This window comes from Cibotium barometz, chromosome 52 (genome assembly GCF_041138505.1).
Source record: "Cibotium barometz isolate CiBa-2024 chromosome 52, ASM4113850v1, whole genome shotgun sequence".
In the NCBI taxonomy this organism is placed as follows: Eukaryota; Viridiplantae; Streptophyta; class Polypodiopsida; order Cyatheales; family Cibotiaceae; genus Cibotium; species Cibotium barometz.
In genome coordinates this window covers 25,336,152-25,353,577 of record NC_141097.1, presented here as the reverse complement: position 1 = coordinate 25,353,577, position 17,426 = coordinate 25,336,152, and the positions used below count along the sequence as shown (strand labels likewise).

The 17,426-nt window shown below is 43.0% G+C and overlaps 1 protein-coding gene across 1 annotated transcript in view; it reads right to left on the bottom strand.

The window, feature by feature from the left end:
- LOC147608989 (Galactose oxidase/kelch repeat superfamily protein) overlaps nucleotides 1–17,426 on the bottom strand; it is an 85,690-nt gene that overhangs the window by 6,047 nt on the left and 62,217 nt on the right. The window contains exons 8-15 of the mRNA XM_086788248.1: nucleotides 14,241–14,297; nucleotides 14,022–14,113; nucleotides 13,708–13,792; nucleotides 13,461–13,613; nucleotides 13,256–13,377; nucleotides 12,977–13,168; nucleotides 12,783–12,886; nucleotides 12,564–12,654 (exon numbers count right to left, since the gene is read on the bottom strand). Of these exons, the coding sequence (XP_086644374.1) occupies nucleotides 12,564–12,654; nucleotides 12,783–12,886; nucleotides 12,977–13,168; nucleotides 13,256–13,377; nucleotides 13,461–13,613; nucleotides 13,708–13,792; nucleotides 14,022–14,113; nucleotides 14,241–14,297 (896 nt within the window). The remainder of the gene's footprint in view (nucleotides 1–12,563; nucleotides 12,655–12,782; nucleotides 12,887–12,976; nucleotides 13,169–13,255; nucleotides 13,378–13,460; nucleotides 13,614–13,707; nucleotides 13,793–14,021; nucleotides 14,114–14,240; nucleotides 14,298–17,426) is intronic.

The following is a 17,426-nucleotide window of genomic DNA, read 5'->3' as shown; positions in this document are numbered from 1 at the left end:
GCAAGTGCTACAGAGTTGTCGTCTGCATAGCTTGTTGGTGGGAGGTGAACATCAACACCAATGACGGTGTCTAGAGTTCATAGGAGGAAAGAATAGCCTTAAGCTTGAACTTCAAGAGAGGATAATTGGTGTCGTTAAGCTTGGTGAACAGGGTCTAACGTGCAGTGTATACAAGAGAACACTCACAAGAAGTAGGATCTAAAACTCAAATTGCACAATAACAGAGGTAGATAAGAATATTGTATTGATACAATAGATAGCAAAGCCCCAGACCCATGTGCTCCTATGAAGGGAGCTGTTAACCACTCCGTTGGTTAACATGGTTTCGCCGCCCGACCCACCGTAAGGTGCTTTGCCATCTTACCCGTGAACGTACACTTATCTTTTGTAAGACGATGCTAGAACATATAAAGCAATCTTATCATTAGCTTAATGTCAAATAGGGAAAGTCTATGGACTTAGTGTACATAGTTGCTTAAGACTAGCAATAGAGGTAGGACCATTTTTAAGTTTTGCGGCATACTGTGAAAACTAGTCACTTGTATATAAGTCATGTTTAACAATAAACAATAGACAAATTTTCCCTTACAATAGTTTTCTTGTGAGCTCTCCTCCTTTTCTCTTCTTGCTTGCTTGCATGCTATTGTGTTCTTACTTGCTTGATGGATGCTTGTTTGGATAGGTGTAATTATAAGTTTCCCTCTTGCGTTAGTGTAACTTGGTTGAACACAATGCTAATCAATACACTTAAATATACCAAGATTTAATGGACAATATGCTTAATACAAAAAGTAATTTGTTGAATTGACAAGAGACGCACAATGAGCCGGAATGGCTGGCACCTCCCTCAAATAAAGTATATTGATCTTGGGAGAATCAAGTACATAGTGTCATGGGCATTTCTGACCAGATTTGCATACCAATGCATATGTATACAATATTGCAAACAATGTTGTTGTCGGTGTAGAATTGCAACTCACACTACCCTCTCAAGTGCCCATGTTCTCTACCATCTGCTCTCTATTGTTCCACCAATGCGCATGGTAGCAATAATCTACAAGAGAGAACACTACATAGGGTATGTGATCTTCTAATCCGGTTCCTCCCTCTTGCTACTTGCTTCTATATTTAAGCATAAAAGCTTACCAATTGCAAGTAGAGTCGATGACAACAGAAGTCTTCGCGATGGAAGTGCTTGGAGTGTTGAAATCTTCGTTTTGTCGCAATCCTTCGCGACAAAAGTCTTTTTCTATCTTACTCTTTTGGTCATATTATAGAAAATGGATAATTTATGTTTTGAGAGATTTTTGAGCATGTTAGAAGAGGAATCCAGAGAAGTGTTGTTGTATGTGGAAGAATTAATATTTTTTGATTAAAAAGCCTTTGTCTCTTTGAGCTTGGGCTAATTCTTCAATCATCTTGGTCTTCAAAACGAAGGTCATAAGTTGCTATAAAAGTGCTTTTGCGCTAAGTTTCTGCCTAGATTTCCATGTTACTTGTTTTTAGGTCTTACTTGAGGGTCAAGATAATGGAATTTGACCTCTTATCAAGAAGAAATGGATGAGCTTGGAAATAAGCTTTTAGAGCTAAATAATGTGTTCATGTGACATCGAAATAATGTCTATTTTTTGACACTTTTAAAGAAACTCTGATTTTGTCACCTCACAAGATTAATCCTGGGAAAGCTTCCCCTATGGTTGAACTTGAGAAAGGAAGGCTGAAATTAGGGTTTTTAGCAAAAAAGATAAAAAATTAAAGCAAAAATGAGTCGTTTTGTTGAATTTCAATCATTGGGAGTGTGTAGGAGAGTGTATAGCACTTGGAAACACTCTTGGAAGCTTGGAAAACACCCTAGCAAGCTTGGATATGGAGTTGGGAAGGAGAGAGTGCAGAAAATACGGCCCAAGAGGCTGCATGAAGGAGGCGCCTACTTCTAGAGAGAGAGGAAAGAGTGGGGTGGTGAGTTGTCAACTTTGTGGTGCAAGCTAGAATGGACACATGACTGGTTACTCCCTTTGTACAAAGGGGATAAGGTCTGGGCGGTGGGCATTGGATTTTGTCCACCTCGGGACATCAATGTGTGAATACCGGGCTGGTCATATTTTATAAGTGAGTTTTGGTCGCTCAAAACTTAATGAAGTGTGTACACACTCACTTATAACAGTTTCAGACGCACGGTTCACGGGCGAGCGTCCCCTTACGCGGAACTACACATTGGTTAAGCAGGCGTGAAAAGAGCATGCAATTTCAATTGCAAGTAAGCACATAAAGATGCTATGCAATGCAGCATTGGTATTGACAATCCCCATTCATGAGTCTATACCAAAATAGACGTGCTCCATGCAAGTACACGAGGTACCAGACCCAATGGAACACCAAACCACCAAGCATTTCCAGGTACAAGTCCCAATGGAAAGCCAATTTCACAGTATCGCATGAATGGCATCAATCCCCGAATTTAATAGTTCCGTCCGGTTCCCGACATGAACCATTTTCTGCAACTTCACAGAACTAGAGTTCATACCCAAAAGGTTCTTGCTTTCTCAAATTTCAGCAATACCAAATCATTCGCTTTAATATCCAATTACCTGGCAGCCTTTTTATGCTTGTCTTGTGACCTTGCAATGGCTGTCCACACCTGAGCAAAAGTAATATCCAAGTCTCTTACATACTCATCAGCTGCATATATCTCGTCCTTTGTGCGAAGGATGGCTGGCAAAACCACTTTACCATAAACAATCTCAAATGGGGCCTTTCCCGTAGATGCATCGTGTTGTTGTATGCAAATTCCACAAGTGGTAAGTACTTCTCCCAAGAAGACTTCTGATCCGCCACATAACATTTCAAGAGATCCAACACGGCTGAATTTGCAGCCTCACTTTGCCCATCCGTTTGAGAGTGATAAGCTGACAAGAAGTCCAATTTGGTGCCCATGTTATCAAATAAGGCTCGCCAAAAGAGACTTGTAGTCTTGGGATCTCTATCCCCCACAATGGACTTCGACATTCCGTGATGCTTGAACACTTGTGCAAGATATATTTTAACCATATGCTCAGCTTTGATGGTCTTTTTGACCGGCAAGAAGTGAGCTTGCTTGCAAATACTTTTCCATGGCTGCGTGAGAATAGGCAATGACTGAAGACAACCTCGTGCCTTTTGCCTATTAAATTTCACCTTTTGACAGGTGATACATGTGTCTCTATGTCCTTCCGCATACTTGGCCAAAAGAAATACCGCTCAATCATGTGCATAGTAGGCATTATGCCTCTATGACTAGCATATGGAGGAGCATGTCACTCGTCCAAAACCTTTTGCCTCAAGTCAAACACTACACATACGTAATTATCTTTCATGAGATAACCCTCTTTGATCACATATGAGGCATGTGCATGACCAGCCATTAACTCAGCCCAAATAGTGGTAAAATCAGCATCTGTATGATACAAATCACGCATGGCAGACAAGTCCCCATGAGAAGCAACCGAGATAGTTGCTACATACGGCTTTCATGACAATGCATCTGCCACTACATTCTTCTTTTGTGGGGTGTGTAAGATCTGAAAATGAAACATAGAGAGGAAATCGGCCATCCTCATGTGCTTCTCTGGTAATTTAGTTTGGGTAAGAAAATACCTCAAACTCTGGTGATCTATCTTCACCGTGAAATCGGCCCCAAGAAGGTAATGTTTCCATATGGTGAGTGAATGAATTACAGCCAAGAACTCTTTCTCATAAATGCAAAGAGAGAGCTTTGCATCATGCAATCTACGGCTTTCATAAGCCACGGCATGTCCCTCTTAATTTAGGACAGCTCCAATGCAATTTCCAGATGTATCACATTCCACACTAAAAGGCTTTTGCAAATCCGGAATGATCAACACTGGACCATGAGTAGTTGCATCTTTCAATTTGAGGAATGCATCTCTCTCTATATTAGTCCATTTGAATGTGGCCTTCTTCTTTGTCAAATCATGCAAAGCAAAAGCAATCCATGCAAAGTGCTGCATGACCCTGCAGTAATAAGAGCATAATCCAAGAAAACTATGGATCTCATGCACCGAACTCAATTCGGGCCAATTCCGAATTGCATCAATCTTTGCAAGATCCATTTGCACTCCATCTTTGGACACAATATGTCCAAGATAATGTATCTCTGACAAGAAGAACTCACTCTTCTTTGCATTTATGAAGAGTTTATGCTTACGGAGTTCCTAAAAAACAATAGCCAAATGAGCTCTATACTCTTCTTCAGTCTTCGAGAAGACTAGGATGTCATCAAAGAAGACACCCGTAAATTTCTTGTACCCACGGAATATGCGATCCATCATTCTATTGAATGTAGCCGGGACATTCGTAAGACCAAAAGGCATAACAACATACTCATAACGTCCAAATGTTGTCCTGAAAGCAATTTCATGTACATCCTCAGGCACCACACGCACTTGATGATACCCACTCTTGAGATCAATTCGGCTAAAGCATGCCGATTAATCAAACTTGTCAAAGATGTCGTCTATGCGTGGAATCGAAAATTCATTCTTAATGGTGAGCTTATTTAAAGCTCTATAATTCACACATACACGAAAGGATCCATCCTTCTTTTAAACCAAGAGGACGGGTGAACAATATGGGGAAGAGCTTGGCTGAACCAAACCCTTCTCAAGAAGCTCATTTACCTGCTTCATGATCTCTTTTTGGGATGCACTTACACGATAGGCTGGCCTATTAGGTGGTGAGCTACCCAGCACAAGATCAATGCGATGATCTTCCAGTCGTATGGGTGGCAACTCATTTGGTACCTCATAAGCAAAACAATCATTGTACTCTTGCAGCCTCTCATTACTAAGAGTGTTTACATGCACATTATTTCCCTAAAAAAAGACCCCGTACAAAAATCAAGTACGCAAAAATACTCTTTTTCATTACTTTCTTAATTTGTACATAAGATACAAGGAGAATAGTATCACCCTCTTCACCAGCATCAATTACATGCTCGCCTTTATGCATGAAGGTGATCCTATTGGTCTTGTAAGCCTTGCAAGGATCAATGCGTGTGTGCCAAGGCTTTCCAAGCATACATCACAGCCATTCAAAGGCGCCACAAGAAAATCCTCATGATCCACATAGCCTTGAATGTGTATGTGCAACTTGCCAATAATAGGCATAACCTGCTTCAATTCGAGATCCATGTCCTTCACTTCAATATCCCAAGCAGCTGCCATCTGTGTAGATATGAAGTTCTCAGTTGCACAATCATCAAACATGAACAAAGTGGGCTGATCCTTAAGCTGTCCCCAAGCTTTACATACAACCCTGTCTTTGCTATCATGTGAAGTGTTGCCTTGCACATTCGGAACCATGTGCACATTGGGCTTTGATGCATTTGCATTATCACGCTTTTTCTTGTTTGGGCATGCATTTGCAATATGCTCAATGCTACCACAAGTAAAGCATTTCCCCTCGCTCATATATTGCTTTTTTTTTGCTCCGGAGTGAGATCATAGTCTCTCACTTTGAAGGGATCCTTCTTGGTAGAGTTATTTTTAGCCTTTGGACCATTTTTATCTTGGTTTTGGTTCTTTTTAGATGGCTGTCCATTATTTTGTAGGTTTTGGACAGCCCTCTGTTTGCCTTTTTAGCCTTATTGGATCGACTCAATTTGAGTTCCAATTGCTCGGTGGCAGTGGGGCAGCTGCGATTAGTTGGTGGAGCATTACAAAAAAGGAACCACACAATATTTAATTCAGATTTTGGGAGACTTCTTGGGCAAAGAACCCCATGACTCGAACAAAATTGATAATTTTGGAAGTTTAGAAACTTCCCCACGAATGCATGTCAATGAAGAGTATGTTAGCAGTCATCTCCTGTCTGTACCATATTATTCAGAAGAGAGCGAGGGCCTCTGTTGTGGGTGTGCCCACCCAGTTAGGAGTAGTCTCCATTTTTTCCTCATATTCCGTGTTGTTTTCCAGTTTTGCTAGTCGTGGGGGATCCTGAGAGCTGGCCGATTATTTTCTCTCCTAGCTGACCTGTTGTATTGCTGGCCGATTGGTTTTGTGCTGGCTGATTGGAGGTTTTCCCAATCGTGGGCTCCTCAGTCGCTATCGGCTGTTTTTGGGCTGGCCGACCAGCAGCCTAGGGTGGTATTTATACCACCCTTGTCCCCCACATGTATTTTGTACTGGATCTTGTGTATATAGCAGAGTTTATACAACTTCTCTCTCTCTCTACACTTCTGGCGTTTTCTTTCTCACAGCATTTGTCTCATTTTTCGCTGTGCATTCCGACGTGGTATCAGAGCACCAGGTGGCTTGAAGCTTGGAGACAGTGGGAGCTTGAGGGTTTGTTGTTTTTTGGTGTTGATTGGAGAATTTCTGGGCTGTTCAGGACGTGGAGAAGCAGGTAGAAGGAGGCCATCATTGCTGGACAGCCACCTTGCATAGTGTTTGCAGCCTCTTCTTTATTTTTTTTCCCAACCACCCTCCCTTTACAAGACCATGTGAACCCTTGAGATGGCAGATTTGCTTGAGATGGCTAAGAAGCATGTGAAGATCCCTACTCTCCCCACATTCCCGGTGGATCCACAATTGGACGGGACCAACTATGGCATCTGGAAGGTAATGATGGAGTCTGTCTTGGAGTCTTATGACTTGGCTGATTTCATTGTGGTTGGTGTTCCAAGGCCAAAGTTGGAGGATGGGGAGCTTTTACCTTCTACTAGGAAAGAACGAGAGACTCAGGCACAGTTATGGGATTGTGCCAATGCTCGTGTGCGTTCTTTCATCTTCCTTAATTGCACACCCCAGGTGATTAATCATATCAAACACATGACGCTGGCCCGAAGAATTTGGCAGCACTTGGCTTCTCTGTATAACAGGGTATCACCCATGATGTGGATTTCCTGGGAAGTGCAGATGCGAGTGATGAATTTTGCAAAGTCTTCAACGATGTGGGAGCACATCAACAAACTCCAGGCTTTTCAGCAGGAGGTTCTTCAGGCTGGAAAGGAGATATCTTCAAAGGACATGGCCATCACTTGCTGTCTCATTTGACCTATCAGTATTCAGCTTTCTATTCCTCTTTGATCACCGGTGGGAGGCTAAGCACCATCACATGGGAGGAGCTTGTGCCTATGGTTTTGGACTAGGAAGAGTGTTTTATGAACCCTCCTAGGGCGGAGGTTTTGAGGCCTTCACTGGCTAGCAGTCGAAAGGCCGCAACAAGGGCAAAGGGAAGTCTTCACAGGCAAAGTCTTCTGAGCAAGAGCCCAACTTGGATCGTGACACCTTGAAGGCAAAGCGGACCTGTAACCATTGTGGCGAGAAAGGTCACTAAATGTCCTCAACGGAGCACCGAGAAAGGTGCAGATTCCTTAGTTGCCGTGAAGACTCTAACTTTTGTACACTTGGAGAGATTATGGACATTGGAGTTTCACCTTCTTCGAGCAGAGAGACGCAGGCATACAGGTCACATCCTTATTGGTGACGAGTCCACTATCCCTATTCACAGTGAGGACACGTTGGCGTATCTTACTGAAAAGATTCCTAGGATTTTGGTTGGATTGGAAATTGCAAATAAAATTACCATAGCTCAAGCACAGCTTTATCCAACACGAGAACATAATCTCATGATCCTAGAGCTATGGGATTTATTAGGTCAACCAACACTCACGGCACATCCTGAAAGGATTACCTTTACACAAGACTTGAACATGCCATGTTTAGGGTACTTTGAACATACAATGTATATTGAAACTAACCCCCTCACTTGCAAGTTTTTTGTGGTTGAGTATGTGTTGGAAGCAAATCTGATCTTGGGGCATAAATGGACTGTTGCTGCCCAAGCACCACTGTGCTTTGCTAGCGATAGAGTTATCATGTCGATCAACAACAAAAAGTTGACAATACCATACTGCCGAGAAGAGGATCCAACTTTAATGGATATCTATGATGCTGAACGCAAAAGGATACAAGCCTCTTCCACAAAAGCCCCTCTACAAATGACCTACCATATGCACACCTACGAAGTTCGATGCCAAAACCTCGCAATCAGCAGCTATTCCTGAAGAAGTTCCCAAAGCCCACCAACCATCTAACTCTAACAGGGAACTCAAAGGAAAGGCCCCGACTCCTATGCATCTTCATCAACAAACCTCAACAAAGGAGACAACCACATGCTCAAAGGCCTCGTCATCGACAGCCACTCCACAAGAGACTCTAACCTCATCATCAACAATGCCAATGAGTCTCAAACTTGCAGCCTCAGCGCCAACCCAAGTCATGGAGGGCCCCAAACCTTCCACACCAACCCAAAAGAAAACTCCACCAAGATTCCCACAATCACGATATCTTAATAGTATCAAAATGTGGGTGGAGAAGCGACTACTTGTATCTCAGCGCCAACCCAAGTCATGGAGGGCCCCAAATCTTCCACACCAACCCAAAAGAAAACTCCACCGAGATTCCCACAATCACGATATCTTAATAGTATCAAAATGTGGGTGGAGAAGCAACTACTTGTAGCTCAAGGCTACTATGAAGGTGCCAATCAAATTTGGGTGCCTCGACAGTCAAAAACTCTTCCTCACAACAACAAAGCACTCGAAATCCAAGAAAGAGAAAGAGTATTCCACAACACCGTCCACAAGAGCCTATGCGAGTTCCTCAAAGAACTCCACCAATGCAATAAGTGTGGGTACCAAAAACATTGCTGCAAGCACAAGGGTACTACCAAGGAAATACCAAAGCTTGGGTCCCCAAGCGCATCACAAAGTCCCCTAAGCTTGCACAAAGAAGAAAGCATCAACACCACAAGCACATCGGCAACCAAATTACACTGTTCATCAAAGATGGGTGCCTGTGCATGTACTTCAATAACAAGGATACTATGATGATAATTCCATCATATGGTTGCCAAAATCGAACAATGTGAAGAAAACCTCACCACCGACTTCAACCCCAACAACTTCACCTATAGTTCGACAAGAATGAATCCCAAGCAACAACAAGCAAATCCCTCCACCACTCTCATATATTCAGCACCAACATAAGAGCTTGTCTGTTCAAGCAAACAATTAGCAGTCTTCCCTACTGCCTCAACATCATTTTAGCAACAAATTCAAGATCAAATACGGAGACTTAGGAGCACATCAAGAACAAAATAATAATGCTCTTGTCACCCCTCAGGTAGTGTGAAATGTGCGCACAAGAAGCTGTTGCTTGCAAGTCATGACCTAGAAGACCAAAAAAAAAAAGGAGTCAAAATCAGCAAATTCACGGAATTCCATCTCACGGAATTACAATTCAAGGAGTTCCATCTCACGGCTTAAGAACCTGCACTTTCACAATTTAAGCCTCATCACGGATTAAGCCATATCACACAATAGCCACAATATATTTGTTAAGCTTATCGCTTACTATTCTTTTGGCTAAATTAATGTAGCAGTTACTCCATGAGTACATATCCATACTCATGCACTCGAGAACATTTGCACCAAAGCCTCACCATACATCGACAACTTCTAGGTACATCTCTGGATGGGGGGGCCATGGTGGGCGAAAGCCTGGTCAATGATACAACCCATCACCTGAAATTTCCCTTCAAATTACAAACCTCTCCAAATAACGCCACCATCTTCACAAATCAATGATCTTCAATCCTTAGTGAGGATATTTATATTAGCCTCGCAAGTCGACGTAATTCTTTCAATCATCACCAACAAGTGGCTACTTCAACAGAGAGCAGTTCAATAAGAGTCTATATGACTCAATTCTTGTACTTCATGAAAATCTACTTCTAAGAGCACTTAATTATGCATATAAACATAAAAAGCACATGGACAGAAGAAGACAGGATCAGGTCCTACTCAACAACATTTGACAAGAATCCTGCCACACAAAGGGACATCATCACAAGCCAATTACTTCAAATGATGAATGTCGCTTCAATGAATCAAATGAGGAACTGAGAATCACCATCTTGTTCTTATGATTAAGTCTACGTTCCTCCGAATCCTTCTCTCTTTTCTCTCCCATTATTAACATCTCTTAGTGTCCCCACTAACAAAAATCACATGTAACCTTCCCGATGATTGCCAAAAATAAAGTGAGAAAAAAAAAAAAAAAAGAGCTCACAAAATATAAAAATGCAATCATTCGCAAAAACGCCCCACCCCGTTAGGAATTCCCAATACACAACTAATCTCTTCATTCATTAACTAGCTTTTCTTATTCCTTCTGGAGGAACAAAGACCATTGAACGTCATTCAACATCAAAGCTATCGACAAAGCTTGTTCATTCTCCCTATACAAAGGTCTTCAACGCGATCACGCAGACGTGATCGTCATGAGGAAGGGGGGAATGTTAATTCAATTCTAGGATTAACAAGAGCTACCGCTATTATCTTACATCAAAGAGTCATGGTAGATACACCAAAGGGTCATACATTCAAGATATAAAGCAATAGTGTCCAAAGCTCTTGGACGGACGCTCGTAATGGTGTGACAGAGTATTTATGGCTGAGATCTATTTTTGGCATAGTTGTCAAGTACAAAAAGTTCAATTCGGTATGGTATGTTCAAATACGGTCTCGGAACGCACCGCTAAATTTTGAAAATAAAAATACGGTGGAGGTACAGTCCATTAAAAAATACTAAAAAATATAGTGGAGGCTTGAGGAAGAGGGGGAGAGAGGGAGAGGGAGGGAGAGGCTTGAGGAAGAGGGGGAGGCTTGAGGAAGACTCAAGAGCGAGAGCCTTGAAAGTTTAGGAAGAGGGAGAGGCTTGAGCCTTGACGGGGAGGCTGAGCCTTGAGGAAGAGGGAGAGAGCCTAGAGGGGACTCAAGGGAGAGGGGAGGGTTGAGCAATGAGCACTCGTGAGGATGGGGTTGGGGGAGGACCTATTATATAGATAATAGGGAGAGGCTCAAGGCTCAAGCAAAGGCAAGTTGGCCAATGGCAACCAAAGGGCCAAGCCTCAAGGCAAGCAAGCAAAAGCTAAGCAATGAACAGCCCCAAAAAAGCCCAACAAACGGCTCTCCAAAAACGGCGAACAAAACGGTCAAAAAAACGGGCAGAAAAAAAAAACGACCACCTGAGATCCAGATCGAACCGCCAACGCACGTATCAAACCGAACCGTACCGAACCGACCGTATCGAACTTGGGGGGCGGTGCGCGAACCAGGTGCAACTATGATTTTTGGCATGTATTCTTCTTGTCCTAGATGCCCAGCTCCATCCAAGACAGCATATCATTTCTTATGGGAGTGCAAAGGAGCATAGAGAATTTGGGTATCTATAGCCCAGCTCTTAGGCACATTGAGGAGTGATCCTATCTATATTACTTGGGGTGCTATTGCATGGTTGACTCAGTCTGGCCCACAGCTTCTTCTTGAGGGTAGTGATGTAGATCCTGCTATTCTTGTCCGTAGGGGCATAGCTCAGAGATGTTTGCTTCAGGATATCCCTCAGTTATGATACACACCACCTCCGCTGAGTATTGACACCAGCGTGGCATATCTAGAAAACCAGATGCTCAGGGGCCTTCGAGGGTATTCATGTTTATCCCAGTGTATCTGCAGTATATGGAGTGACATCGCTCATTCTCTTTTGGCCACCTGGGCCAGTATACTGGCCACCTGGGCCAGTATACAGGGATCTTCTAGAGCTGCACAAACCAAACGCATCAGATTTATGAGAGAGTGGAACCATGGTATTTTCTTCTCCACTCCTACGGGGCTTTTATGGCAGCAGCATAGTGCCCCTGATTGGTTGAGATCTCCCTACCTTTTGGTTTGAGATCTCCCTTTGTATAATTTTATATTACTTAATAGAAGTCTCTTTTCGGGGGCGGGGGGGAGAGAGAAATCAACCTCTTGATCTTTCTAAAAGGTATTATTCTGCAGTGACATGTTTTGTTCCTGTAATGTTCTCAGATCAGTTTGCAATTTCTCTAGGAAATTTTCCTCTTGCAGAACAGTTATATCGGCTTCCATTACTGCGATCTTCTCTGCATATGTTAGAAAGGTCTCTATAAACATAAGAAGACTCCCTCTCTCACTACAATACCAAACTTGATTTCTGTTTTTGCTTGCCCAAATTTCTGGAAGGCATCTTCAAACTTGCTCAACAAAGTTCCCAACCTTTGGGGGCGAGAACTTGCAGGCATCTTCAAGTTTGCTCAACACAGTTCCCAACCTTTGGGAGCGAGAACTTGTGAAGGCATCTTTTAAGAAAATTACCATCTATGAAAGACTCAGAGGGTCTATTAGACCAAGAAGTAGTACAAGAGTGCCATGAATAGGCTAAGAGATAGAACAAAGAGAAAAAACACTCTAAGAAACAAAGGTCTGCATACTATGCGGGCCTGGCAAGGACAAATCACAATAACCTATCCGGGAGAGAGAGAGAGAGAGAGAGAGAGAGAGAGAGAGATTAAGCGTCTACTAAAGGCCCAGATGCGGAATAGCTTGTGGCTGAAATATATGCGAGAAAAAATGGTAGAGACCCGTAATCTATGGCTTGTCCAAAATAAGACATACAGATAAAATTGGAAGACTATCACACCTGTCTAGCATTCTTTAAGTGGAAGAATCGATACTTCATTTTGTAGATTCCTGCATCATCAATAGTGGGATCCGACTGCATCCAGCATTTTCTGGTCAAAGTCCAATAAAACAATCACTAGAAAAAGGTTTCTCAATGGAGAAAAGTTATGAAATTGACCCATTTAACGGCAAGGAAGCAGATACTCGGTAAGATCACACATGAAAAAGTTCAACATACTCATGAGTTGAAGCTACAAGTTGTTGATAGTCGTGAAGCAGAGGGCCTAACTCCCTCAAATGCATCGACCTTGGATCACAGTCACTCCACTGCTTGCGGACAGACTTCATAGGAGACAGATAGCATAGATCGTTAGCCTAAATAGCCCACCTTCTATGCATTCATTTATTATTGGCCACTAGAGCAAATATTACCTTCACAATGGAGTTTCTGTCCACAGAAGCACCTTGCTCTGTGAGTGATGTCAAGCCTAGACCTATCAACTGCTTCTCAACTTGCTCATCGACTGCCTTGAAGTCAGAGAACTCTGGTGCAATGGCAATTGGGGACAAGCCCAGTCGTCTACGCAACTCCACCAATGGAGAGAGCAGTCCTGCCTCTATGGCCTGTGTACAAAGAAGCTCTTTAAAGTCACGAGTGCACATAGCTTGTAAACTGCACAATGAAAAGCCAAAAAGGCATGCCATTTTTACCATAGTATCTTGTAAAGCTACTGCTGGGATTGCTGATGAGTCCAAATGCTTTTGAGGAGGAGAGGGTGTAGCATCTGGCTGCTTTTGAGATGACTGTAATGCTCGCTTGGCCATGGGATCATCTGCACTAAGATAGTATTATTCAAGTCCAAAACAAAAGCTGGTCTATGAAAGCCTTGCAAGTTGCAACAGCCATTCCCAATACCTTCTGAAACAAGCCACCAGAAATCACCAAAGGTGGACTTTCCATCATATCCACCAATGAGCAGAAACTGAGTTCCAATTCGTGTCATCGAATGATATGCCCGGGGAGGTGGAGGCTCGCTATTTAGTGCAAGCCGCTTCCACTGCACTGATGCTGCAAGTTAAACACAAAAAACTTTGATTAACAGACCAGACATTTATTTGTGATAGACAGATGGTCATTTAAGAGTGTCTGCTGAAAAACGTACCACGGTCTAGAATAACACAATCATTGTGATAGATATCATATCGTGTCAACCATCCACCAGTTCCGTGGCCTCCAAAGACCAGTAGCTGTACACAAACCATCAGTTTTAGCGCTTACCTAACATGAGTTTAAATCCTACAAAGATAGATAATATAGAAAAGCAATATAAAGTTTTTCAAGCAGTACTCAATTTTCTTAGCCTATGGCTGTCCATGTGTGTTTCTTTAATATGCTGCATGATGCATGGTATAGTAGAACTACCAGGTAAGCCATAGGCTAAGAAAATCAACTGTTTTGAAATGAATCTCCCATCACCTGATGACCTCCAGCAGTGACACTATGACCACAACGAGGGGCAGGGGCTTGACCAGGTAGCTTCAACTGGGTCCATGCTGGTGAATCCTTCTCTTGCTTGCAAAAAAGGTTTGCAATCAGCATCTAACAATGAAGGTTCTTGCTTTAAAAAGTCCGTGCTTACATGATATGAGAGTTCCTGTTCAATAAATAAAATTTGAAAGGTACAAAGATGCTTACCTTCATCAAATAATCCTTTTAGAGCCCACAAATCTCCCATGATTGGACCACCACCTCCTAAATTTTCAAGACATATATGATTCTTGTAAGTTAAAAACCACAAAAAAAAGGGGTATTAAAAAGATAAGATGACTCGATAACATGAGGCAATATGATAACTTGCTAGCTCCTAAGGTTCTATAAAATCCCAAATGTCAGAATGTATTAATTTTAATTGAGAAGATGGGGGGAAACAAACACTTAAATTGCACTGCAAAAAAATTTGGAACTCAAATATAAAGTTGTTAAAATTTGTCCTTTTGCAACTCTCCTCAACCTTAAGCCACCTGCTAGAGGTGACTAGTGAAGTTCGTCACAAACTCTCCCTAATACATCTTTCACTCAAATACTCTTTGTGCGAATTACAGAGTACCATCTGTTCCGTTTTGACCGATATCATTCATACCCTCCGCGGTTAGTGCGGGAAGCTTCAAAGCAAGGATCAAATCACATGCATAGGCGACGAGAGGCTTTTTTGTGCACATGGTGCTAGGGTCCCTTTCTCTCTGATAGGGAGGGCATGGTCACTTGGCATTACAGGCCTCTCCCTCCAACCCATATCAGAGAGGGCAAGGTCATTTTGCATTACAGGCCTCTTTTTTGGCTTCCCCCCCCTCCGCCCCCCTCCCCCCCCCGCGCTCGTGTGCGCGGTTGTATGAGGTAAGAGCAGCCAGCTATGAAGGGAACAACCTTCCCCAGCTATTCTCTTCACCTCTTTTGAGGACTCTGAGCATGTACATCTAGCCTTTAGTTGCTTGATTTTTAACTAATGTAAGGACCTTTTTTCTGGGAAAAAAAGAGTCTCACAAGGCTACGTTTTTCTGGTATCGCACTAAAATCCAATGGCTCCTTTCACTAGTCAAAAAGGTTAAGGAGGCTTGTGTGAGACACGTTCTCAAAGAGTTTAGGCTTGGTGTAAGAAGAGTTCAATCCCTAACTTGTTTTGTTGTTCGAGTTTTCACCAATGCAAGTTCTAGTATGTGTTTCTTGTGTCTTTGAAACTAGTTCCACCATAAGATGTTGTCGCATGAGCTCTTGTAATCTTGCACATATTTTTGGCATGTAACTCTAGAATACTCTGGTAACAACTCTCTCTTAACCTTTGCTCCTTATGGAGCATAGTTTTATAGTGTCCTCACCCTGATTAGCAGCATGATCTCCACAAACCAAGGAAACTCTAGCCAAGTCTGTGTACCTTTCTATAGCATCTAGTAGTGTACAGTAGCACATATCCTCATGCACCATACTGCTTTCTGAAAACCCTACAACATCAAGCCATTGTAAGTAAAACCCTAAATCTGTCACATCTGTTGCTTCCACACCATGTTCATTTTTGGAGTAGGTTTATGCTCCTAAAGCCTGTTGGGGTAAAGGCATAATGCCCACCCTTGTAGTGTGTACAAGCCCATAAGTTATAGTACATAGTACACTTAGTACTTTTAATGTACTAAGTGCACTATGTGTACTAGTGCAAATATACATGTGTGATAGGGGAGTCACACACTCATATCTTGATGAGTTGACTTATCCCCACAACTCTCTCTCTCTCCCTTGTTTCTTTGTGTATGTCTCCCACATGAAACCCTAATTCACTCTCCCATTCAACTGGTACCAGAGCTTAGGTAGCTGTCTTGATCCTCTCCCTTTGCCCTAGAGCTTGCCATTTTCCGGTGCACCACACTCTGCTCGCGTTCTTTGTGCATCTCTGCTGATGTACAAGCCTAAAGCGCTACTGTACCTGCGCGTTGCTGTACCTACGTGACCTGAAGCTGCTGTTTTGCTGTTTACGCTACTGCTGCAGCTGCAAGCTGCGCACGTTTTGCTGGTCCTGCTACGTTTCTGCTGCTGCTGAGCTACTTGCTGCTGCAAAAACAGCAGCGTATACCGCCGTACAGCCTGTATGACCAGTACAGTTAGCTGTACAGCAAGTTCTCCACTGTATAGCAGAGCTCCGCAGCGTTTGGATCAGCCTAAGCGTGTAGCGCTACTAGGCGAAGGCGTAAAACCGCTCAGCAGCGAGCGAACACGTCTATGAGTCAGCGCACAGTAGGCGGGCGTCCATCGAACACTAGGCAGGCGAGCGAAGAAGAAGAGCAACGGGCGCCGTGCTGCAGGTTCACGCGCATCTGAGGAGTCGGGCGCCGTGCGTCGTCGACTCGATAGCACCCAGCATTGCTTTTTGATATGAGGAGTCGGGCGCCGTGCGAAGGAGGGTGCGAGGTGTTTACCAGCGCCATCTGGTCCTTCGCCTGCCCAAACAGGGCCCCGTCTGCGACCAGCCCAAGCCCGACTACAAAAGCAACAACAGCATCATTCAACTGGCAAGTGTGAGGAGTCCTTCATCAGCACAATTCTTTCTGCAGCAGCTTCAGCCAACCCCCCCTTTTCCTGCAACACAAAAAAAAAAAATCAAAAATTAAGAGGTACATGCTTCAATTTTTTTTTTGGGATTTGCAATTGAGCAAGTACAATTATCAATTGAGCAGGTACAGGTGCCAAATGGCTCAATTTTGAGCGAAATTGGCAAAATTGGGTGACATTGGTCACAATCAGAGTCAATTTGCAGGAAATTGGATGTCGAAATTTGGGGCTTTTGATGTAATTGTGCAATTAAGCATTCATACATGCTGTATGATGTGAGAAATCGCACATTCGGGCAAAATTGCAGCAAATTGCAGTGCAAATCAAGGGGCTTTTGTGCCGATTGGATTGATTTGCATGCAGGCAATCGCATTTGATGCTTTGGGCAATGTGTTGATGCCTGTCAAGCACTCAATGTGCCTGTAAATCAAGGGGCTTTCATGTATTGGATGTATATGTGGCCAGAGGGAAGCATTATGAAGACTCTGGATGCCTTCATGTGCGTCAATGTACCATGTATGATCAGAAATTGATCTTAAATCAAGGGGCTTTTCAAGATTTTAGGCTTGTTGAGCTTGGCAAAGCAGCAGGCAACACTTTTATGCCTTGAATCCTCAGAAATCAGCTTGCAGTCAAGGGGCTTTTGCCCAATTTCTGTTCGGGACTGTTGTATGCAGTGGTCGTGACTGTAAAAGTCTGATTTTCACTCATTTGGACAGCCAGGAGAGCATTTATTGCTACTGTACCTGCTGGTACAAATTTGGTACAGCTTTGTACAAGTTTTGG